This window comes from Podarcis pityusensis (genome assembly GCF_964106645.2).
Source record: "Podarcis pityusensis genome assembly, chromosome: 3".
Taxonomy (NCBI): Eukaryota; Metazoa; Chordata; class Lepidosauria; order Squamata; family Lacertidae; genus Podarcis; species Podarcis pityusensis.
The window spans coordinates 86,951,152-86,975,979 of NC_138026.1; the positions used below are offsets into that span (position 1 = coordinate 86,951,152).

The 24,828-nt window shown below is 44.4% G+C and overlaps 1 protein-coding gene across 6 annotated transcripts in view; it reads left to right on the forward strand.

The window, feature by feature from the left end:
• Nucleotides 1-24,828, forward strand: part of DAAM2 (dishevelled associated activator of morphogenesis 2) — a 216,907-nt gene that overhangs the window by 95,196 nt on the left and 96,883 nt on the right. For all 6 annotated transcript variants that reach the window (XM_081000107.1, XM_081000112.1, XM_081000111.1 and 3 more), the window contains one exon: nt 19,674-19,763. In XM_081000107.1, coding sequence (XP_080856233.1) covers nt 19,674-19,763 — 90 coding nt within the window. The remainder of the gene's footprint in view (nt 1-19,673; nt 19,764-24,828) is intronic.

The following is a 24,828-nucleotide window of genomic DNA, read 5'->3' on the forward strand; positions in this document are numbered from 1 at the left end:
CATCTAGTGGCTTCCACATGTGGGGGATTTATTTCACGCTTCCATAGCTCTTTTGCTAGAATATACGCAGTAGTAATGAGGTGTGTTTAATGACATGCAGAGAGCTTTCCCTTCCCCACTGAGTAAACAACACAGCCTTCCCCTCAAATGCAATGTTGGGAACAGAGGATCATAGGAAGCTGCTTTGTACCAAGTCCAACCATTGGTCCATGTAGCTCAGTATTGTCTACACTGACTGGCAGCAGCTCTTCGGGGTTTCAAGTGGGGGGTATTTCCAGCCCTACCTGGGGATTGAACTTGGGACCTTCTGCATGCAAAGCAGATGCTCTGTCACTGAGCTATGTCCCTTCCCCAATGGTATAATAGAATCGAACCTTTGCACCGTTGTTGTTTTATTTTTTGAAGGAAAGAAACACCATAAAGGCTCAGTGTGACTTTTTCCTTTCCTATTTTGAATCACATTGCTTCTGTATAGAATAAGATTAGCTGAAGCCTCTGAGAACGCAGCAGGAGCTGAATGCTGTGAAATGGCTATTAATAGTGTTTAGTGCGCTAAATTGTACTCCAGGCAGGTCAGCTTAACTTAGGCTGAAGAAGGGGGTGGTATGTGAATGCACACTCCGTTCTTTCTTTCCGTTTGCCTCTTGTTGTGTATATATATGCGGTTCCACCTCCCTGTCCCCAAACTCGCATTAGGAAATACTTCAGCAAAATGTTTGGCCGTAGGAGTGTCTGTCAGTGCATAAAACAAGTGGAATGAAATTGTGTTCTTAGAGAGAGGCATTGTCAAGATAATACGTACAAAATGATGTACTTTTATAATACCTTTAAACTATTATAAGAATATAAGAAGAGCCCTGTTGGATCAGGAATGCCCGCTATATATAGAACCAAGAGACCAATTTATAAAATCCCTGCTTACGAATGGAACACACTTGAACAGGGTGAAATGGCTGCTGAGTGATACTGTTGACTTTGTAACTTATAAAGTAGCACTATATGCGTTGGCAGCTAAGAAGATCAGGAGAAAAGAACTAGATAAAGTAGCGGTCAATTGCAAAGGTGATTCAGACATTGAAGCTGGCACATTTTACTTGAGAACCCCCTGCTATTCTATAGTATGCAACAAATAATTTCTAGGAGACGTGATCGTGGTTTACTGTATCTGCAGTGCCTGATGTTTTTTGGGGTTTTATTGCTTTTCTTTTTGTTCCCTTTGTGAATGATGCCATGACATTTGGCTAGTGCAATAAAGTTTATGATGATGATGATGATGATGGATCAGACCAATGGCCCATCTAAGCCCAGCACCATCTAACCACAGTGGCCAACCAGATGCCTGTGGGAAACCCACAAGCAGGATCTGATCCCAAGAGCCCTCTCCCCTCCTGTGATTTCCATCAGCTGGTATTCAGAGGCATAATGCCTTAGGCAGTGGAGGTAGAAAATAGCCATCATGCCTAGTAGCCATCAATAGCCTTCTTTCCCATGAATTTGTTCACTCATCTTTTAAAGCCATCTAAGTTGGCCATTGCTGCCTTCTGTGGGAGGGAGTTCTATAGTTTTTATCTATGCGCTATCCTGAATGTTCTAGCACGCAGCTTCACTGGAACTCCTGTCATGTCACCACTGTTTCTCTAAACTGTTGCTGTTGTTGTTGTTTAGTCGCTTAGTCGTGTCCGTGTCTTCGTGACCCCATGGACCAGAGCACGCCAGGCACTCCTGTCTTCTACTGCCTCCCTCAGTTTGGTCAAATTCATGCTGGTAGCTTCAAGAACACTGTCCAACCATCTCGTCCTCTGTCGTCCCCTTCTCCTTGTTTTCTCTAAACTAAGAAGTCCCAAATGCTGCAACCTTTCTTCATAGGGGAGTCGATTTGACCCACTTGATTCCCTTTTGGTTACCCTTGTCTGAACATTGATTGTGAAGAGATGTCCTTTCCTCACAAGTGGGAGCAACAGAAAAGGATCTGACACCTGTGAGAAAACACAAGGGGGGAGCACAGCAGTAGCAGGCTGTGCATGAAAGTACTGCACTTTTCCATGTATAAGAAGTCCCCTATTTGGGGGGACTAAAAATTAAGAAAATGGGGGGAAATTTCCCAGAGTTATTGAGCTTCTACACTCACCCGCCTGGCCAACGCTAACACTCATGCGCTTCGCAACAGCCTCCTAATGTCTGTCCCATTGCCGGCAAAATCAGCCTATTGCCCGCCCAATTGTCGCAGCAACAACCAATCAGCACCACCCCTTGCTGCAGACACCAATAACACGCTGCAGACCATCTCCGGCTCGCGGCATCAACCAATCCCACATCCCCCCCAGGCACTACCCATGTATAAGACGATCTCCAATTTTAAACATCATTTTTCTGTAAAAACTAAAACAAAAAACCCAGTCTTATACACAGAAAAGTATGGTAGCTTTAATTCCCAAAGCCTTAATATGGTAAGAATCTGAGAAATAAGAATGGATCTATGAAACAGTTTTCCAGAGAGAGAGAGAGAGAGAGAGAGAGAGAGAGAGAGAGAGACTGATGTTTAGCACTTACTGCAAATGAAATATACACTTTTGTCTACACTAGGGCTGGGGAAACCCAGGTCTGGGAGCCAATGTGGCCCTTTAGGTCTCTAGCCATCCCTGCTTTGTATACACTTTCTTTGCCTGACTGGAATGTGCTCTTCAGCTAGGATGGTTATTCTTGCTTACCTGGATAGTGAAATTAGCATTTGAATGTGCAGAAACTTCTGGCTTTGTATATGGTTGGAATGTGATCTACTGTGCAAGTTAGAAGTTGCAGCTGTTCCTCCTCCCACTTTTGCTTTGCGCTCTGCCCATCGCCTTCATGTGGCCGCCAGAAGGACCCAGCCCTTGGGTTGAAAAAGGTTCCCCTCCCTGGTCTACACAGATAGCACCAATGTTCTTTTGCATGTACATTCCCCACTCATTTCAGTGCACATGTTTTTGGGTTTTGAAGCACAGGATCTAATTGCACAATGAAGGGTGGGAAGGTGAATTTATCAGTAGCAGGATAGAAGCGATCATGTTATTATGAATGGCACTACAAGGGGGTTTCCATGACCAGCTGTATTTAATTTATCACTGAAAATTAAATTACTGGGGCCTGTGATCTCCTTTTCTAATGTGGTGTTTATTGATTAGAGTACCATGGATACGATTCCCTTAATACTGTTGTACGGAGGCTGTTCAACATTACATAACAGTTAACTAACAATAAGCCTCTCAGACTAAAATTGCCAAGGGATTTTTGCGTAGTCGGGGAAGAGCAATCTAATTTGGAGTTTAGCCAGTGGATTTTCCTGAGTCATAAAGTGCCAATGGGATTTAGCGGCTAATGGCTAGGTGTTGTGACTGCTTCAGAATGGCCCTGTGCACCAAGTGCAACTGCTGAGTGAGCCTGCTGGTCCACAGGGAATTCTTGACCCATTTATTTAAGCAGGCTAGTGAGTGGAGGGAGCTCAAATCATCACTGCAGATTACTGTAATGATTCATTGTTCATTATTGTAATATAAAACGGTTTGCTGTTTCACATGTGATAAAAGCTTCACTGCTGGAAGACCTCACACAGAGATCTTGTCATGCCACATGTGCAATATTTTCCTATGACAGTGGTTCGAACATTCAGCTGCGAATTGCCAAGTAATGAGTTCTCAGCAGATGAGATTTTGAATATTCATGTGCGAATCAGCTTTTATTGATCAGCTCTGTATTTCAAGTGCTTAATAAATACTGCATACAGCAAACCATGGCTTCCCCCCAAAAATCACGGGAACTGTAGTTTTAAGGGTGCTGAGAATTGTAGCTCTGTGAAGGGTAAACTACGTCTCCCATGATTCTTTGGGGGAAGCTGGGTGCTTTAAATGTATGGTGTGTATGCAGAAAAAGTCGCAAAGGGTATTTCACATTTATTGAATTGATTGTAAATATTCATTGTATACAAAAAAGGTGGATCCAACCTGAGCCCTTCCCCCTTGATGGCTCATATTTTTACACCATTAAAACATTTCTTGACTTATGCTGCAAAACCTGATGATCCATATGCCAGAATATTTAGAACAATAAATGCATGAATGAAGCCACAAATGCTGTATTTTATCCTTGGATGTTAAATGAAATTTTCAGTGTGTTGTGGCATCATCTTTATTGCAGCAGTGTATAGATGCTTCCTTGTGGAGTGGCCCCTTTAATCTAATGAAAAATAAACATAAACAGATTTATATGGGCCAGAATCCAAATCTGAAAAGGAAACAAACACTGGCCTGGTTATCATAGGCCCTCTAAAAGTACGACCATTTAACCTATTGTCAGTTCCTTCAGCCAACATATTATTGCATTAGGTATTGCAACAGAAGCACCCAAATTCTTTATCAGTTCTTGCCATAACCCAGAATCCAGTGATATTCTCCCTCTAAACAGGAAGAATTAGGCATTTAATTAACTGAAAAATATTCTTTCCCGTGAAAAACGTGTTTTGTGAATAGTTGATGGGAGGGGGCGGAGATAATGGTGTTTTTGTTAGTTATCTCCATTTAATCAATTAATCACCCACGTTTGCTGCTGAACAATGAGCCTACTTCCTCTAATTGTTGAGCAAATTGTAATGTGAAAAGTACACAAATCTGTCATGGAGCCAGCAATTCACTACCGAAAGCAGAGCACAGTCATTGAAGAGCGTGAATTATTGTACCACCCAGTTGCATAGCTGCTCTGTGGTTATCTCCCAGGCAACACTTTGTAAATGATTCCAGTGATGGGTGGATTTTGTGTGTGTGTGTGTGATGGCTAAAAGTGTACTTGAATGTCTGATTCTTGCTTGTCTGGGGTGCTACACTGGAAGCACTTTTCTACAAGTGATTCCTGCAGAGCCCAGGACTATATCTGAATGACTTGATCATATAAATGGTGTTGATTGCATGGATATTTTCCATGGAAGGGAGGGTGTAAAACCCCATAGGCTCAATCTAGCCAGTTTACTTGCATCATTTCCATGAATCTCTGTTCACTGCGGCTGCACTAATATCTGTAGGACATTTTGCTTTGCGTTAAATGGCTCCACTTGAAGTCTTAAAACATCGTAAACGGCGTTTTGTTTATAGGACTACCTGCTCTGACTTCTTTGCCCTGTCAGCTAGGAACTGAAGATAAATCACAGAGTTGCCCCAGCAGTCTATCCTTCTGTTGCCTGGTGATTTCTCACTTTGACAAGTTCACTGATAATTTTGAGCCAGTGCTGAGTCAGTAGGTACAACTTCGGTTTGCACCTCTTTGCCTTACAGGTGAAAAGGGTGGGCTTGTATGTTTCAATGCTTTTCCATTTTGGAAAGTTCTCTGAATGTTGGAAGCAAACACGTGTGTATGCGTGAGGTCTAAGCTGTATATACTAATTTACTACATGCATCTAGCATATGCTCCAACATTTCCTGAGAGGAATTTGGGACATCACCTGACCACTCTCCACCTTGGCTGGTGCTCTCTCTCTCTTTCCCCACTGCCACCTGTGGCCACAGGTGGAGGTCATGACATGGCAAAGGTGGCAGAGGCCGGGGCATGCCAGAAGTGCATTGTTGGTGCACATTTGAAAAAGTCAACAATCTCTGCCTGGACTGCACTACCACCTGCGTGCTGGGCCGTCCTGCTGCTGTCGCCTGCAGACATTGCCTGCTGTGCAGCAGAGGCCATGACACAGCCGAGGAGGCTGCAGCAGAGTTTGGATTTTGGATTTGATATCCCGCTTTATCACTACCCTAAGAGTCTCAAAGCGGCTAACATTCTCCTTTCCCTTCCTCCCCCACAACAAACACACTGTGAGGTGAGTGAGGCTGAGAGACTTCAAAGAAGTGTGACTGGCCCAAGGTCACCCAGCAGCTGCATGTGGAGGAGCGGGGAAGCGAACCTGGTTCACCAGATTACGAGTCCATTGCTCTTAACCACTACAGAAGAGCATCGTTGGCATGCTTCCATAAAAGCCTGTGCTGCGCCACTGCCTGCGTCCTTGAGGAAAGAGAATAGAGGGCCAGAGAGGATGACAAAGGAGGATTGGCAGTGCTAGTTCAAAGTAGGCCAGTTGAGGGAGCTGAACTGGGGCCACTTTGGTTTTTCAGGCAGGGGTGCTCACCGTTTTTGAATACCCTTGCTTTGAGCCATTTGTGGGGACTGGGAGCCAAATAATTTGAGCGAGTTTATGCAGTGGTGATTAATGAGCAGCAACTAATTAAATGGTAAACTGAATTTCCTCATCTCACTGGCTTTGGCAAGCTCCTGCAGTGTTTTGCATGCAAAAAGGAGCTGAAAGGAGTGGAACAGCAAGGTAGCTTTCAGTATACTTCTAACCACATTCAATCAGAAATAAATCCTGTTGAATTTCAGTGAGTCTTAGCATTCCAGTCTATGATGCTTAGGAGGGTGGCACCCTTTAAACATTGCAGAAACACCATGAGAGGGTCAAGGATATTTATATCCTATTTTTATTAAGGGTTTTAAGGCAATTTCTCCCCGTCTTTCTCTCTCAAGTGACTTCTGTGAAAGTATAGCACTACATGAGAGAAACAAATTCTGAGCAAAAAAACCTGAGGATCTGGTATCAGGATTCCATGCTGACATTGGAGCAAAGTGTAGGTTGACACTCTCTCAGCTCCCTTTCAATGATTCTCATTACTAGGCCTCTCGCTCTTCCTCCGGCCCTTTTACATAACACTGTTAGAGAATTAAAGGTTAGCCAAGGCTGCGTCCTGCGGCCAATGTTTTGCTCAACAAAGTCATTTGGTAAATAGGATGCCTGCGAGGAGATGGAGTTGCAGAGGAAGCCAGAGGGTGACACCAACGCCCTGCCCTGGAAATGCAGCCTGCTTTTGGCACAGGGCTCTTGCTCGGGTGCAACGAATGTCTCCCCGCACCCTCCCTGAGCCTTTCCTGGACCACGTTCAGTGCCATGAGCCAGCAGACTTTTGTTTGAGCAGGAAACAATCAGAGAGGTGTGTGCCTGTGTGCTTTGGCTTGGGCTGAAGTGCAAATTGCCGGAGTCTTTTCTGAACTCATTAGTGTTAAGAGAGCTGAAGCAGAGGGAGGGGAGCGGGGACCATTGAAAAGGAAAGGGTATGGGCGGGGAAGCCGGAAAAGTAGCAGCTATTTCCTAATAACCTTTCCCACACCTAAGCTTCCCTGACAGGGGCTCATCTGAAGGGCCCTGGCATCAGAAAACAGACAGAGGAGAGGAGGAGGAAAGGAGGGGAGGTGAAGGGGCGAGAAATGGGAAGTGAAGTTAGGGGATGGGGGATTTCTGCTGAACTAGCAGTTGCTGAGGTGATGTTCTGTTAGATATATTATTGCCCAGAGGTTTATATAGGGTCATTCTAGGTATTCTGCGTTCCTCAGATGCAGTGGCAGATTCAACTGTGCTGAGATGCTGAGTAGTACGCAGAAGGCAAGAAATGTTCTGTTGCTGTACATGTTGGGGAAATGATGTTGTGGCCCTGAGGCCTTGAATAGAGTGTGGCCTTGCAATAATTGGCAGTGATTCATGGTCATTAAAGTCAGAGTCTGCACATGTTTATTCTTGAACTTCTCTTAGTGAAATCGGACAAACCTTGAAGTTTCGTGTGTCTGCAAGGGATGGAGGCTAAAAAGATTTGGCTGTGGGAGTTACGCAGACATTTTTCTAGAGGGTCTGGATTTTGTTGAGCTCAGGGCTGGTTTGTATACTTTGGAGGTTGCTGTAGGGCTAGTCGATCCCCACAAGCTGCTCCCCATGCATTCTTGTAAGCAGAGGATTAGAAGGTGCCATGTGTTTCTCCAATGTTCTCTCACTCCAAAGGAAGTGGTTCCTGCAAATTTTATTATTTCTGTTTTTGGTTTTTTAGTTTGCAATTCAGCCAAAAAGCTCTCCCTCGTCAGCAATGCAGATAAGGCTTTTGATGGCTGCTAGTCATAATGGCTACATCTTCACCACTACTTTCTTTTGTATGCTGCTTTTCCACAAAAAGAATTATTTGGCTTAACACAGTGGGGACAACAATAGCTCACAAAAGCAACAATCTTGAGAACAATTTCACAACAACGGCAATAATAAAACATCAACATATAGCAAATGCAACAGCAGATTAGGTTGAACAAGTGAGCGAGGAGGCAGGGAGTGGGAGAAGAGCCTATAGATCGTTACATGTTGTGTAATCTAAAATCAATACATAAATCTTTTTTTTTAAAAAAAAATGCCGCCGCATATACAGAACAAGATTTCAGCACTATAAATGTAACAACATTACACCTCCTGGTGGCAGCAAAAATAATAAAGGATTTTGAACAGTTTCACCTTAGTCCTAGACGATGGCTACGTTGATTCTCATAATCATCATTGTGATAATCCTTGTTACTGCAGTTCATTTATTAATTGCCTTCTAAACCACTGTGTCAAGGCAATTTGCACATAGAATAATTATAAACAGTTAAACACACAAAGACAACTGATACATTTAAAACAAAACTAAAGCCCTAACAAATGGACATTCATTCAAAAGACCCATTTATTCAGCTAGAGAAACCAGTTCTAGTACTTCTGTATCCCCTAGAAATTAGTGAAGAACCAAGTCAGCATGATCAAATGTCTATGTTACTTCTAGTTTCAGCAGCAGCTTCTGAGTACCAGAGGTTTGAGATCAACAATGTGTGGGCTATTCCCTTCATGTCCTGATTGTGGGAAACAGGATGCTAGACTAAATAGGCCTTTGGCCTCTCCTTATGTTTTCCTTTTGATCCAGCTCCTCAGTTTACAGGTGCCCCCCTTGCCAGCTTTTTGAGCAGGGTGCAGAGGATGTTCCCTGGCCCAAGCTGCTGGGATGAGAGGAGAGATGGCCAGGAGATAGAATATGGCCATGAAGCAAATTAGCTGGGAAGAATCTGCACACACACACATCCCTGGATGCCAGTTGGCGGTCTCTGATCAGTAACACTTAAGAGAGAGGGAAATCAATGCACAGGCAATAAAATTAGCCCATAGTCGAAACAAAATAAAAAAAATTCCTTCCAGTAGCACCTTAGAGACCAACTAAGTTTGTTATTGGTATGAGCTTTCGTGTGCATGCACAATTCTTCAGATACACTGAAACAGAAGTCACCAGACCCTTATATATAGTGATAGGGTGGGGAGGGGTATTACCCAGAAGGGTGGTGACAGTGGGTGATTGGCTGATAGGTGTGGTAAACCTGTTGACGACTGTTAATGACTGCAGTTGGTCTTACATGAAAAACCAAGGGGTGAGATGGCTAAAAACAGCTATATCATGTATAATGAGATAAGAATCCAATGTCTCTATTCAGACCAGGTCTCTCCATGGTTTTAAGTTTGGTAGTAAGTTGCAATTCAGCAACTACAACAGGTTTACCACACCTATCAGCCAATCACCCATTCCCACCACCCTTCTGAGTAATACCCCCCCATCCTCTCACTATATATAAGGGTCTGGTGTCTTCTGTTTCAGTGTATCTGAAGAAGTGTGCATGCACACAAAAGCTCATACCAATAACAAAATAAAAAAATCCTTCCAGTAGCACCTTTAAGACCAACTAAGTTAGTTCTTGGTATGAGCTTTCGTGTGCAAGCACACTTCTTCAGATACACTGAAACAGAAGTTGCCAGATCCTTCTATATAGTGAGAAGGTGGGGAGGGGTATTACTCAGAAGGGTGGTGGGAATTGGAGATTGGCAGATAGCTGAGATGAGCCTGCTGACGACTCTTAACGACTGTAATAGGTCTTACAGGAAAAGGCAAGGGGTGAGAAGGTGAGAAATGGCTTAGTCATGTATTGCCTTTTCCTGTAAGACCTATTACAGTCGTTAAGAGTCGTCAGCAGGCTCATCTCAGCTATCTGCCAATCTCCAATTCCCACCACCCTTCTGAGTAATACCCCTCCCCACCTTCTCACTATATAGAAGGATCTTGGAACTTCTGTTTCAGTGTATCTGAAGAAGTGTGCTTGCACACAAAAGCTCATACCAAGAACTAACTTAGTTGGTCTTAAAGGTGCTACTGGAAGGATTTTTTTATTTTGACTATGGCAGACCAACACGGCTACCTATCTGTAACTGGAACCAATAACAAACTTAGTTGGTCTCTAAGGTGCTACTGGAAGGAATTTTTTTATTTTGTTTTGACTACGGCAGACCAACATGGCTACCTACCTGTAATTAAGCCCATAGTTTGTGTGGAGACCTGGGAGGCAAATGCTCAGATGGAATCCGCTCATTTACTCTCAGAGCTCACAGGGTCACGGCTTCTCTAGAGTTGCTTTATGGCATGAGGCACATCCCAAAACTATGATTTCCTTTGCTGTGCATGGAGGAATGTGCCTGCCCAAGCACCATCACTATGATGGTTATGTGAGTGAATGTAGAGTCAGGTCACTTTCTGTATATGGGATAAGTATATGGAATCTGAAGGCGAAGACAGACAGGCGTTCTAAGTGCGGGGAAAGTGGTTTTGGTCACACGCTCGCCGTTTTGTTGTTGCAGGCATTTGTTTTCAGGGCAGAGAATATACACTCACTCAACCGCTTCCACCGCACTTAGAATGCCTGTCTGTCTTCACCCATAGCTTTGCTGCAGTGAGGTATTCTCTTGGGTGCTGTTCCAGAGTGAACTCGTTGCTTCTAAGTGTGAAGTGTTTAAAACAAAAAACTGCCCTCCTAAACTTTGTGTTTCAGGTCAGTCTTAGCCACAGGACCAGTTCCATCATTTATTGAGCAAGCATCTTGTAAACCTCCCTCTCCTCCTTCCAGTCTGTGTAGATAGACATGGAGCTGGTGTGTGCATTATTATTTTTTTTAAAAAAACCCCTACAGTTTTTAATCTAGGGCTAATTTGAAATGACAATAGGGGTTTTTTTTACTAACGCACACATTTTTGCTAACAGTTTTTCCTGATCATAAGGCATTTTGTATGCTGTTTTCACCAATATATTCATTTTTAGGCACATCCCCCCAATATATGCATGTCTGAAAATATTATTTAGCTGGAGAAGAGCATCACAAAATTTGGATAAATGCAGATTTTGAAGGATGGCTGAATTTCAGTTCCCATATTGTTTTAGAAAGTCCAAATTTGATAAACCTGGCTTTAAATGCAAACTGAACAAAATTTCTCCCCATCTCGGCTGAGGAGTAGGGTTCTTGATTAGCTCATTCCCATTCCTTTCAAAGGATTTTTTTGCAGGAGAATTACCCACTGGCTTGTAGCCTGTGGCTTTTAAAAAATATAATTTTATTTATAGTTTTCATTTGCAATACTTTTACAGAAATCATAACATTTCAAACGATTTGACTTCCTGCCTCCTCTTTCTGTGGTTCCTTAAATTTATTTTATCATTTCCTGCATATTCTAAATTAGCTTATTCTTTTATTTATTTATCTTAATTCTATATTCTTTTTTTAATACGCCATTTCTGCATATTCCAAAAGTTGTTGTATATCCATTCTTCTCTGACTGGGAATAGCCTGTGGCTTTTTATTAAGTTAAAACAAGCAAAAAAAACCCTCCAGTGTGGATTGCACTTCATATATTTTTACCCCCTGCTGCTTCCAAGTATGATGCTACAATCTTTGTTCAGAATCTCAACACACCCAATACTCTAATTTTAGCCACATTTTTGTGATTCTTGGATTCCTTCCCCCGCCCCCACCACCCATCGTTACAATTCTTTTTCAAACCCCTAAAAACTCGAGGGGTGTGGGTTTGGAGGACGTGTTTCTCATAGGAATGTTTTCATTTCATTTTGGGAATAGTAACTCATGTTGCATTTATGTCAATCTGGTGTTCCTGCTTGAGCCTAGCTCTTACTATTTATAGGTGGTTTTGACGGAACCCTTGCTATAAGAAGCTTCTCACAGGACCAGTCATTCCACTTTTAATGAATGGTTTTTATAATTGCATGGTCATTTAGTGGAGCCTAGGTGGTGCTTTGCACAGGAGTTTCTGTACCAACATCCAAACTTTTATAGTTTGTTTCAGACTCAACTGGTTTCAGCTTGCACGTCTCCATGGTTTTCCCCAAAACCAGAAGATTCTCACCATGGCCACTGTTGCCATTTAGTCTGTGATGGAAAATGCTCTTCAGTCCTGGGAAGGCTCCACTGGAATGTGTCATTTTTTGTTACATTTGGGTCTCCTCCACCCTCCAAGGGACTCCGTAATGGCAAACGCAAGCTTTCACCAAGCAAGAGTACTCAAACAAAATAACTTCTTATTCACTGCAAAAAATGACCATGATTTTGCCACTCCAGGAAGGAACATACATATCAGCCCACAGAGGGTGACTGAACAAGACTGGCCCAGTTTGCACACAAGGCTACATCACAAATGGGAAACGTTTTGAGCCCGAGGCCAAATTTTCTTCCAGGTAACCTTCCAGGGGCTACATGTCAATAGTGGGTGGGGCCAGAAGTGAAAATGAATGTACAGTGGTACCTCGGGTTACATACGCTTCAGGTTAGACGCTTCAGGTTACAGACTCAGCTAACCCAGAAATATTACCTTGGGTTAAGAACTTTGCTTCAGGATGAGAACAGAAATCGTACTCCGGCGGCGTGGTGGCAGCTGAAGGCCCCATTAGCTAAAGTGGTCCTTCAGGTTAAGAACAGTTTCAGGTTAAGAACGGACCTCCAGAACGAATTAAGTACTTAACCCGGGTAGCACTGTACTTCTTACCTTTGTACAATAGGCTAGTTTCTTCACAGTGATACACAGCTCTCTATCCTCCATTCAGACAAGCAAGACTCATTACCACAATTCAAGGATACTTAAGCAACGATGATCAAGAAGCATGGCTAACTGAGGGGTGTGATCTGGGGAAAGAAGGGGTGGCTGAGAAGGGGGTGCAGACTGGGGACAGTACCAAGGGCCAGACAGAGAGGGTCACATTTGGGGCCAAAGACTGAGCTAAGCCAAAGCATGGATGTGCAAGCACTGTCACTATACAGGAAAAATCATGCCAGTTTGCTCTTCCTCCTGGTCTTCTGCTGCTCTGCTACTTAGAGCTAAGCCATGGTTTGGCTTGACATGATTTGGCTCTGAACCTGGGATCCTCTAGATGCTTTTATTCAATGTAGCACTAAGTAGTGCTTTGCATAAGGAGAACATCATCCACTTGCACAATAGAACTCTACCTTTTTCCCTCTCCCTCCCTCTCTCCACTAAATCTATTGAGGGACGGGTGAAAGTGCACAGGGGCAGGAGAGGGTGTGTGTGTGAAAGTTCTACTGTGCAAATGGAAGTCATTCTGCTCACGTATTTCATTCTATACGCTTGGACTACAATTCCCATCAAGCTGTTTTGTAGTCCAAAACATCTGCACAGCACCAGGCTGTAAGAGCAAGAAAGAGTACCAGGTACCTGATATGTTGGTCAAGTATACAGAGGGTTAAATATTTCTTTGCATAAGGATATCCCCCCCCCCATTTATATGACTGTCTCCACTCCACCTTCATTGCAAACAAGCGTTAATTTACCTTTTATTCAGACACTGTTCCTTTGTACACTTTACAATGAAATAAGCACATATAACCTTTCTCCTGGGAGTGAACCACAGTTAAATGCATGGATAATTTCACAAGTGCCCTGCTCTTTGAACATATTTACCAGGTATGCAAATAAGGATCACCCAGTGTTGGGCTAGATGACCTCTGCTCTGACCTAGTTGTTACAGGTTGGGCCGAGCAATCCTAACAGAAGCGGAGAAGTGGAACAGTGAAGTGGCAGACAATATGTCACTTCCAAAATCTGGATGATTCATGCCTGCCAGGCAGCAGGTGGAGATTGGTGTCTCTCCCACACCCTCTTTCTTTCTTTCTTTCTTTCTTTCTTTCTTTCTTTCTTTCTTTCCTCATTTCTAGGGATGGAATTAACTGTTCCAGCTCCGTAACCAAGAGGTGTAATCCTGGGCCCCTCAAGAGAATGGAGGAATTTTGGATTGAGCAGATACAAGTCTGCCTCTGCCCTACCTCAGGGCATACTGCCAGGATTGGATCTAGGCCTGCAGAGCTTTCCACAGGTGTAGCTGCAGTTTCCAAGGCAGAGGTGTGCTTCCCCCATAGAGCCTTTCACTCTGTCACCACTATGAGGCGGGGGAAAGGCTCAGGGAAACTTGAACAAGGTCTCAGCTTTGTCATTTATGGGCAGCCGTCTCTGTGACCCCATGAACCAGAGCATGCCTTGGAAACTCTCACTTTCTTCTCAAAGCTTCTCCTTTTTTAAGTCCATGGAGTTTTCTTGGCAAAATACTGGAGTGGTTTGCCAGCTCCTTCTCCAGGTGGATCACATTTAGTCTAAACTCTCGGCTATGAACTGTCCATCTTGGGTGGCCCTGCACAGCATAGCTCATAGCTTTTTGGCAGGGGCGTCTTACCCATAGAGGCGAGTGGCATGGGGCACCAAGTTCTAGAGGGCACCAGGGAAGAGGCGGAGGCTGGACATCAGCTCACTGCCTCCTGGCATCAGCTCACTGCCCTCGCCTGCCTCCGCCATGCCGAAGAAGCGTCACGCCTGGAGCCTCTGTTTGCCATGGCCACCACAGCATGAAGCAGCCAGCTGAGCCGGGAGGTGAGGCGGCGTGTCCAGCCTCCATCTCTTCCCCGCCGGAGGAGCCGCTCTCCAGCTGCTGCCTGCCTCCTACAGCCCCGCCGGTCAACAACTCTGGGAAAATGGGGTGGGGGGCACCGCCGGAGGGAGCTTTGCACCACAGCACCAGATAAGCTTAAGACGGCCCTGCTTCTTGAAGTTATTCAAGCCACTTCGCCACAACAAGGCAGTGATCCATGAAGGGGAACAACAAGAATAATCACCAGTTGCTGCAGAAATGTAGAAAAGTGCGTTTTGGATAGGCAAAGTGGGAAACGGAGAGAACCAAAATGGGCAGATTCTTTGATCCCTACTCCAGAGTTCCCCCTAAGTGCAAGACCCTCAGGCCTAGGGGACCAAGTGCAGCCTAGCATTCCTCTCTGTCTGACTCTCCAGAATCTCCCTAGGTCTCATCCTGACCATACCTTCTCCACACCTTGCTTTATTCCTTTTGTCTGGCTGGAATGTGTCATTGAAGTGTGATAATGCCACTTGCTTGGATGGAGAGATGTGTGTATGTATGTATGTATAGAAACCTTTTATGTTTGAGTGGCTGGAATTTGGCCTATTATACCAACCTAAGAGTCCCACCCATTGCCACACCTGCTTTTTTGCCTTTGGCCGCACCCACTACTGGCATGTAGCTGTTGGAAATTTGTCTGTATGGGAATGCAGCCCTTGAGCTGGAAATGTTTCCCCATCCCTAGAGTATCAAATCCATCTTTTACGCTTAACGTCTCACAGAGCTGAAGGTCATAACACAACGTACCCTCTTAGGTTTCCTCCTGCTCACTCTGTTTCTTCCTTTCATTTTCATGAGTTTTTCAGTCATTTCAGATCTGGGCCATCTTCCCCTTCTGTTTCAGGAATCTGGTTTGGAAACGTTTCCTGCTTTGGGTCCAACTCCCAAACATTTCATGTGTTTTATCATTGAAATTCTGTCTTGGCCATATTAAAAGTGAAATTAACTGACCATATCCTCCCCTCTGTAAATAACAAAAAATAAGGAAATTGAAAATGGAGCAGATTGTTAAAATATTCATTGGACCTTTCTTTTTAAACTTCTCCCTGAGGCTGTCGTGGCACATGTCTTCTTAATTATCACTTTACTGTCGTATCTGCAATCTTGGAAGTGCTAACCTGAGAGCCAAGTCACTGATTCCAGTGCGCAGGAGGCTGAGCGTTGGCAATTTGGCACAAAACTTTGGACTGAAGTCTTCTATCCAAGAAGTGGAACAAGAGATAATGCATTCTTGGAAAACAGATGGAACAGTGGCTGTGCTTTTTTTTAAGGGTGTGTGTGTCATTTGAAGTATGAATAACAATTTTATTTTGAAACATTGAAAGGGCTGTTCTTGTTGGGCAGTCACATTTGCAGTGCCTTGTTTGTCTTCAGCCATCCTCAGAGCTCTCAGTGAAGACTGACTGTTCTATTAATTCACCCTTAGCATCTCACTTGGATGTATCTTGCCCCCATTTGAAGCATCTCAAACATAATCATATTGTGTACAGTATTACAAAATATCTTCTTCCCCTTCCAGGATTTAATAGTATAAAAAGCAAGGTATATTAACTCTTTCTGTAGGAATCATATACTGGGAGATGCAAGTGGTCTTCTAGGTCTCATTGTGTTTGAGTGCTTAGCCTTAAAAGAGAGAGAGAGGGAGGGAGGGAGAATGAGCTTACTGTTGCCTTGTTAGAGGCACAGTGATGTTCTGCAGTGGAATAAGATGGCGCAGTGAGCTGCATTGGAACGCGCTCTGCCCACAACTTAGGACAGGAGTGGAGAACCTGTGGCTGATGAAAGCTGGAGTCCAACTGTTGGAGTTGGAGTCCAGCAACATCTGGAGGGCTACAAGCATTCTGATTTATGGCTATGGACAATGATTTATGGCTATGGACAATGGAAATGTTATACGGTGGTACCTCGGGTTACAAACACCTTGGGTTACAAACACCTCAGGTTACAAACACTCTGCTAACCCAGAAGTAGTACCTCAGGTTAAGAACTTTACCTCAGGATGAGAACAGAAATCGTGCGCCGGTGGCAGCAGGAGGCCCCATTAGCTAAAGTGGTACCTCAGCTTAAGAATGGTTTCAGGTTAAGAACGGACCTCTGGAACGAATTAAGTTTGTAACCAGAGGTACCACTGTACTCCTTCACCATTACTTGCCTGAAGGATCAAAGTGTGTTGAAAGAACCTGTGGAATTGTACCTTTAGCTCTACCCCATGGTATGTGGTTCCTCCTTCCCCCTCTATTCATGCTACTGCATAGATGTCAGAGGTGTGGCCATTCACTTCCATGATCATCTGCTCGCCTTTCTTCCCTAGCGGTTTATCTATTGTTTTGCCAGAGGAGCAGGTTTTCCACTGAACCCAGCTGGCAGATCTCAGGTATAGCACTATACCCTAAATAAATGTGATGGGACAGAGATTGTATTCTTTGTTGAGGTTCTCCTGACCTTTATAGCCTGCTTTTTATCAGGGATTACCAACCACTCAGAAAAGCAGCACCAACTGAATACCAAGTCCCTTTATACTTGAGGCAATTGGCCTCCTATTTACCCAGGCATAGAAGAGTTTACTTTTTGGCTCCTTAGTGGAAATTACTGTCATTAATTATACTGATGTGAGGTGGAGGGCAATGGTGAAAGAGTGATTACTTGGTTTCATCTGGAGATTGTATTAGGTAAACGTTCAACAACCTGGTGTTCTGCAGGTGTTTCAGACAGCAGATGTTTGGTAAAAGCCAGATTGGCAAAAGCCATATGGGGTGTTATGCCCATTATTTTAGAAACATTGTCCATTGTGTAGTGGACCATACCATATTTTTCTTACTTAAAAACAAACAAACACTGGAAAGGAGGAAAGATGGAGATGCTTGCCCGTGCACCTTTTTAAAGTTTTGGTGTCCAGCCAAATGATCTCCTTGCTTTTGCAGGAAACTCATTATTGTGCCTTCTAAATCTGCCGTATAATTACATGACCAAATGCTATTTTCCTTCAGAGGAATGAGCAAACTGAATTTCATAGGCAACATCCGCTGAAGTCTTGGAAGCTGCTGGATGAATTTACAGTGTTAGCCTTCAGGTTTTATTCAGCCAGTGAAAATGGTTAAGCAGCTTCTTAAATTTTGGGGTTGCTTTTTTTGGCGTGGAAGTGGGGGCTAGACGTTCTGTCATTCAGATTCCTTCCCTCCACATCCTGCAAAGGGCTGGACATTTGTAAAATCTCTCAGCTTGCTGTTTTGACAGTTGAACTGAGCCTCCTGACAAAAGTTCTTGTTTAAGTAGCAGCCCACCAGTTTCTTAGATGTGTTTCTATGATGTACGGAACAGAATTGTGTTAGTGTCTTGACTTTTGCCAAGTGAGCAATAAATTGGCATTTCCCTTGAGTGGCGGAGCTTTTGTGAAGGATTTTGCTGAGATGACCCAGTTCATTGCTTATGTGAGCCCATGTAGGACTTCTCTTTCTCTATTTTGCCAGACGTAATATTGACATCAGAAGTATAAATGGCCTGACATCCTTTCCACAAACTTGCAGTGTTCTCTCTGTCCTTAAGACTTGACATGCAGTTTCTGTCTCTCTTTCTCCCCCTCGCCTCTTTCCATCCCTCTAAGAATGTGCTCCTGGCCCAAGTTAATTTTGTATAGCAAGGAGGATAAAACTTGCCTTGCCTTGCTTGGCTGCCCTCTTGTTTGGAAACTCGCTCTAAACATTTCCACATGGCTTGCACTCTTCACGCAAAGTTATATACATTTTGAAAAACCCTTTCCCTCCCACTCCCCTGGCTTCTCCTACCTTGGGCTGTTGGCAATGACCTAGCCTTGTTACTGTTTGTGTTTCTTTTGTACCTTTCTGTGGCTGAAATCTCTGTGGGCCTTTAAATCTGTCAGCAGCCGCTACCAGGCTCAGTATGCAATTTTAGCTCACTGTTTTCACAAGTTTCTGGATCCAGAAAGTTTTCCAAATGAGCCATTGTGGAGCTTTCTTAAAGAGGTATTGTTCCTGCTTTAGGGTACGGCTTTATTTTTAATAGCTCAGAAGTCCCCACAATGTCACCTGTGGAAGGTGTCACATTGGGTAACCCCTGGTATGTATGTATGTATGTATGTATGTATGTATGTATTAATAATAATGATGATGATAATAACAATAATGAAATTTATATACCGCCCTATACCCACAGGTATATGGATGCAGCTATATATAGAGTTTATATATGGATGCAGCTATGTAAGTGTTTGGTAAAACTCTTTACCGAGGTATATGCCACTTTTTCTGTAGGTTCAGACAACCTTTTCCCCAACCAACAATTACTGTGTTCCTGAAGCTGGATCATTGGAATCCAGGGAAACTGGGTAATCAGAAAAGGCCCAGTGTTCCCAGAATTTAGCTTCCTGAAACCCTCATAGCAGCAGAATCCATTGTGCGTGGGACTCTTTGGAAGAACCTAGTTTCCCTGACTGCAAAATTCTTTACTTGTCTGAAAGCAGAGTGTGCTTGTCTGAATCCTGTCCTGGTTTGAGATTGCCTGAGTTGTTCACTACTGAGTAAAGTTGAATGTGAATCTATGTAATTATGTGCATAGTTTTACCTTTGTAAATACTAGATTTACCTCAGTAACTTAGTGGCAGAGCAGGATAAAGAAATATAATCCAAAATCATAGACACTTAACTGAAGAAGCCTGCTCACACCTATGCATAGGACTATAAGCCATCAAGTTTGGAGAGTATATTATCTGTTGAATTTTGTAATTTAGGATCCATAATGGTGCGTTATATATCATGCTCTCTGGCAGGGCTCTTAATAGGGACCTGCTGCAAGGTTCTTCCTAGGCCAAGGAAAGGGAGGAATGTCCTTGTGTGCTTAAGAGTTCAGTGCATAGTTTCCAAAGACAACACTGAAGATGAGTTAGATATCCTGAAAGAGTCAACTTTTAAGTTTTAATTTTAAAGTTTCTTCAGCTGAAGGTAAGGAGATAAAGGTGGCCTTGGAAATCCTCTGCAAAAATATATTATTTATATGTTTCTTTTTTGTCCTCTCCAGGATGAATTGGATCTCACCGATAAGAACAGAGAGGCAATGTTTGCACTCCCACCAGAGAAGAAATGGCAGATTTACTGCAGCAAGAAGAAGGTACTAACTTTAGTTTAATTGAATCACATAGTAAACTCTGCGTGTGGATGATTTGAACCATATGATTATGTGCATTTATTAGGGTTGGTCCATGACATTTGTTGCCTGAGGTGGACCAGCTAATGACACTCTCTGCAACATACCCAAGACTGGCCAGGTTACTTTGGCACCTGAGGCAAAATGTCCCTCTTTGAGGCAGTAAAAATGCAGCAATAATAAATAGCCAAAACTTTTCTACCTTTTCATGACACTCCAGACCAGCTGCTTCAGGCAATTGTCCCACTCTGCCTAGTGGCAAACCTGACCCTAGCATTTACCATTGACCATCTCCATCATGATAAATCATTTTTTAATTGAGAGCATGCCTCCCTACCTTTCATACACACTGAGGAGGAGGAGGAGGAGGAGTTTGGATTTTATATCCCGCTTTATCACTACCCGAAGGAGTCTCAAAGCAGCTAACATTTTCCTTTCCCTTCCTCCCCCACAACAAACACTCTGTGAGGTGAGTGAGGCTGAGAGACTTCAAAGAAGTGTGACTGGCCCAAGGTCACCCAGCAGCTGCATGTGGAGGAGCGGAGACATGAACCCGGTTCACCAGATTACATGTCTACCGCTTTTAAGCACTACACCACACTGGCTCTTGCTTTTAACCACACTACACCACACTGCCTGCATGGCTAAAACAAGCCGCAGTATTTCTGACTTGGTAAAACCCAATTTCTACTTTGAGCACTATCCATGGGATTCTTGCTAGTCTTCCTATTAATTCATAGGTCCTGTGGAAGGAAGGAAGGAAGGAAGGAAGGAAGGAAGGAAGGAAGGAAGGAATGTGCATTTATTTCATTGGAGCTGCTGGTGGCATTTTCTGGGCCTAGGAATGCTGTTTGTATTTAGCCCTCCCCTGAGGGATGCAGTCCCTGGGGGCACAACAACTTCTCTGATCACTCCCTCCTCCCCTGGAATAGGTTCACCTGCACAACCTTCTCTGTGGCTGTTTTTGTAGGCAGGCTAAGTGAGCTAGTGGTGAAGGATCTGTTTATAGCCATCTTGCAGAATGGTGCATTCCATCCATCGGCCAGCCAGGTTTGACAGGAAGCAGCAGCCTTTAACGTTATTTAAAATGTCTCTTAGATTTACTGTATTGCTTCCTCTCCCTGTTTTAAGAGGAGGAGAAGCAAACTGGAGTTCTTTTATCTGAAGAGGGCAATGGACTGAAAAGGCTCTTGACTTGCAGGCCTGCTAGTTTAATGAATTAATGAATCAAACCCGCTAGTTTAGGCATGGGAGTCCTCCTGCCCATTCACCCACCTGCAACCAAATACCTGATCCTTCAAGGTGAGGAGGGAACTAAGGGTCAGATGCAATGCTTGCTGTATTCTGAAATTGACTGTGGACAGCACCCAGTCCTAACTGAACTGGCTCACCTAGTTCCATTTCTTGCTTAGTGTGAACAATCTTTCGAAGGATTCCACTAAGTATTTAAACCTCAGCTGGTACTGTACAACTTTCCAGGCAATTTAGCTGCTCTTGTACAACTTTCCCCAGGAAATTCAGGTCATTGGAATTCACATCTCTCTCCCTATGTGCATATTATTAGTAGTAAGTCACAGAAGAGGCTGTGCGGATAGGGGTAGTAATATGACGGTATTATTATTGTGTGGTTATTAGTCATAGTAGTGGTTGCAATAATAGTGATATTGTATTACAGTTTATTCAATGACAAAGACTGCTAGGAACTTAACATCATTCTTGAGGTTCTTGTTTTGTTGGTATTGATGATTGCTATGTTTTTAACTCTATTTTTATTCTAAGTTGCTTAGAGACTTCCTTGTATAAGTGACAAATACTGCTTTGGAGGCCTGTGGGCCAAAAAGTGGTGTACAGTGGTGCCTCGCAAGACGAAATTAATTCGTTCCGCAAGTCTCTTCGTCTTGCGAGTTTTTCGTCTTGCGATGCACGGTTTCCCACAGGAATGCATTGAAAATCAATTAATGCGTTCCTAGGGAAACCGCCTTCAGACCAGGTCCGGGGACAGTCTGTCCCCGGACCTCTTCTGAAGGCTGGGGGGGGGGGCAAGGGCTTTTCTTCCCACCCCCAGCATTTTAAAAAACCCCGGGACAGCGGAGGACTTCTCCGCTGTCCGGGCGATCTTAAAATGCTGGCGGGCGGCATTTTAAAATCGCCCCGGGACAGCGGAGGACTTCTCCGCTGTCCGGGGCGATTTAAAAGCCCCTGGGAAGGCAGGCAGGGGGGACAAAGACTTTTGCCCCCCGCCAGCCTTCAGAAGAGGTCCTGGACCTCTTCTGAAGGCGGGCGGGGGGCGAAAGTCTTTGCTCCCCCCTGCCTTCAAAAGCCGTCCGGGACAGGCAGGCAGGGGGGAGCAAAGACTTTCGCCCCCGCCCGCCTTCAGAAGGTGTTCCCTCCCCCCCCCCGCCCGGCTTCGGAGCACCGTTCCGAAGCCGGGCGGCGGCGGCAGGTCTTCCCTCCCCCCCGCCCGGCTTCGGAGCACCGTTCCGAAGCCGGGCGGCGGCGGCAGGTCTTCCCTCCCCCCCGCCCGGCTTCGGAGCACCGTTCGGAAGCCGGGCGGCGGCGGCAGGTCCCCCCCCGCCCGGCTTCGGAGGAGCCTTCCGAAGCCCGGCGGCGGCGGGAGGAGGTGTCCCCGCCCAGCCGCCAGGCTTCGGAGGAGGTCCGAGGACAGTGGGGAAGACGCGCTGCGCTTCCCCGCTGTCCCTGAGATTTCCCTATGGGCTGTCGTCTTGCGAAGCAAGCCCATAGGGAAATTCGTTTTGCGAAGCGCCTCCAAAACGGAAAACCCTTTCGTCTAGCGGGTTTTCCGTCTTGCGAGGCGTTCGTCTTGCGGGGCACCACTGTATAAACAAAGCATAGCATATCATCAATCAAATTAATAATAAATGAATAAATAAACAGCAATACTAATAATATAATTGACTTTTGCATGCCTGGGTCAATCTACATTGATTCTCATGTGTAGGACTAGACTCATCAGATTGCTTACTGCAACATGTACAATTTTGTGTAAAATGACTTTTTTTAAAAGCACAAACAGAAGCTCAGGAAGCTATCTTTGCAATGCTCTACAAAAAAACCCCATCCATGCTGAGTTTGGTAGATACTCTCAGGCCCCGACAACCACATTAGGGCATGACTCTCACATTGACACAAGTCAATACAGATGGATTAAAATACGCTTGGAGATGGGCACCACCATCAAAGGTATAAAAATTATGTCTATGTTTGCGCATTACTCTCTGTGAAGCTGCATATAGGAAGGTACCATGGTCATCTGGTTTGGCATTCTGTTCTCACAGTGGCCAACCGGATGCCCATGGGAAGCTCACACAACCCCCCCCCCCCAGCAGCTGGCTCTGATACTGGAGGCAGGAGCGGCTGGCACAGTGGGATTGTGCCACAGTGCTGCCCTACTGGGGGAAGTGTTGCTGATGCTCACCTGGACAAGGCAGAGCAGTGACAAGTTTAGGACTTCATTGGAGCACAGGGGAGCCAGTCCAGTGTTGCCACTAGTACACCTGCACCACCCTCCATTATCCTGGCCCCAACCCTGCCCTGTTCAGGTCGTCAGTAGCAGCAGCAGCACTGCCAGGGAGGCAGCTCCTGGGCACCACCATGCCAGCTGGCAGCTGCTTTTGCTTGGAGTGAATATCTAGCTGTAGCATTTAACAGGCTTCATCTCCATGAATTTGTTGTTTCAAACAGTGCAGATCGGTGGCCGGATCTACATCTTGCATGATAGCAAATTCCATAACTTTATTCTGTGCGAAGTGCCCCTCTCTGTCCACTATTCAGCTTTCTTAATAGGGAAGTTGCTGCAGTTGCTTGCTGATTTTGGTTGTCCTTTCTGCGCTTTTCCAGATCTACAATATCCTTTTTCTGGTACAGAGATCATAACTGTATACAGTATTCCAGGTGCGGTTGTTCCATAGGTTCACAGAAAGGTGTTGTGATATTGACAGTCTTCTTTTCAGTTCCTTTCCTAATGATCCCTAAGATGGGATTTGCCTTTTTCACAGCTGTTACACACACTGGATTGTCATTTTCATTTCAGGATTGTGGCCCATCTATAGTAAGCCTTGAGACCACCCTTTCCGTAGAGGTTGATTAATGTGTCCTGGTTTCTGGCAAGATACAAAGGCAGTGGGGGTGGGCTTTGTATATTGTGCCAAAAATCGGATTACATGAGAGGGCTTGTGGCTACATAGTGGTGGTATCTCTCTCGGATCTTTCTTTGCCTTGCTAACGTTGGTACTATTGCTGGGACTCAAGACAAAAGTTGGGACCTTTGTTGATTTTGGTGCTTTAGGTATTAGCAATAGCTACATAACAGTTTCTACCAGGAGTAACCCAACACCCAGTGTTCACTCTCGTCAAATCCCTTCTTAAAACACCTCCCCTATGGAGATTTCCAAAGAAAACCTTCCATGAATGTTCATCTGGTCTCATTTAAAGACATAATGCACCAAATGAAGGTCACGTCATCTTTTCTCTCAGCATGTGTGTGGGGAAGTAGGGGGTGGATGGAAACTCCTGAATGTGTTTTCTGTTTTGCATTGTGTGTGCTCTTTGTGGTGGGAACCATGTTCACACAATGTCAAGCAAAATGTGGATATACAATAAATTAGGACAGTGTCGGAGTTAGGGATGTTGGAGAATTCCAATAGAAGCAGAAACGGATGAAGAAATTGCCACTGTTTGCACATTTGCTCAGTGCCAGGACCGGATTAACTTCATGCAAATAAAGATGCCAATTGTTGAGACTGAATTTCAAAGCTATGAATATCTATCACAGTTATTTGGTTGCAACCTCTGACACTTAAAAAAGTTTTTTCACTGCACATGAAACAGTTTTTCTCTGCGACACGTTTCGGCTACATGTTCACAGCTAGCTTGTTGAGGGATCACTATGTCTTGTGCGTGTTTGCTTCATAATCTATATTCTTATTCAGGACTTTATTGGCTACTTTTGTTTTGTAAATTTCTGCTGTATTTATGGGGATCTGTGCAATGGCCAGCCTGATGTTGCTGA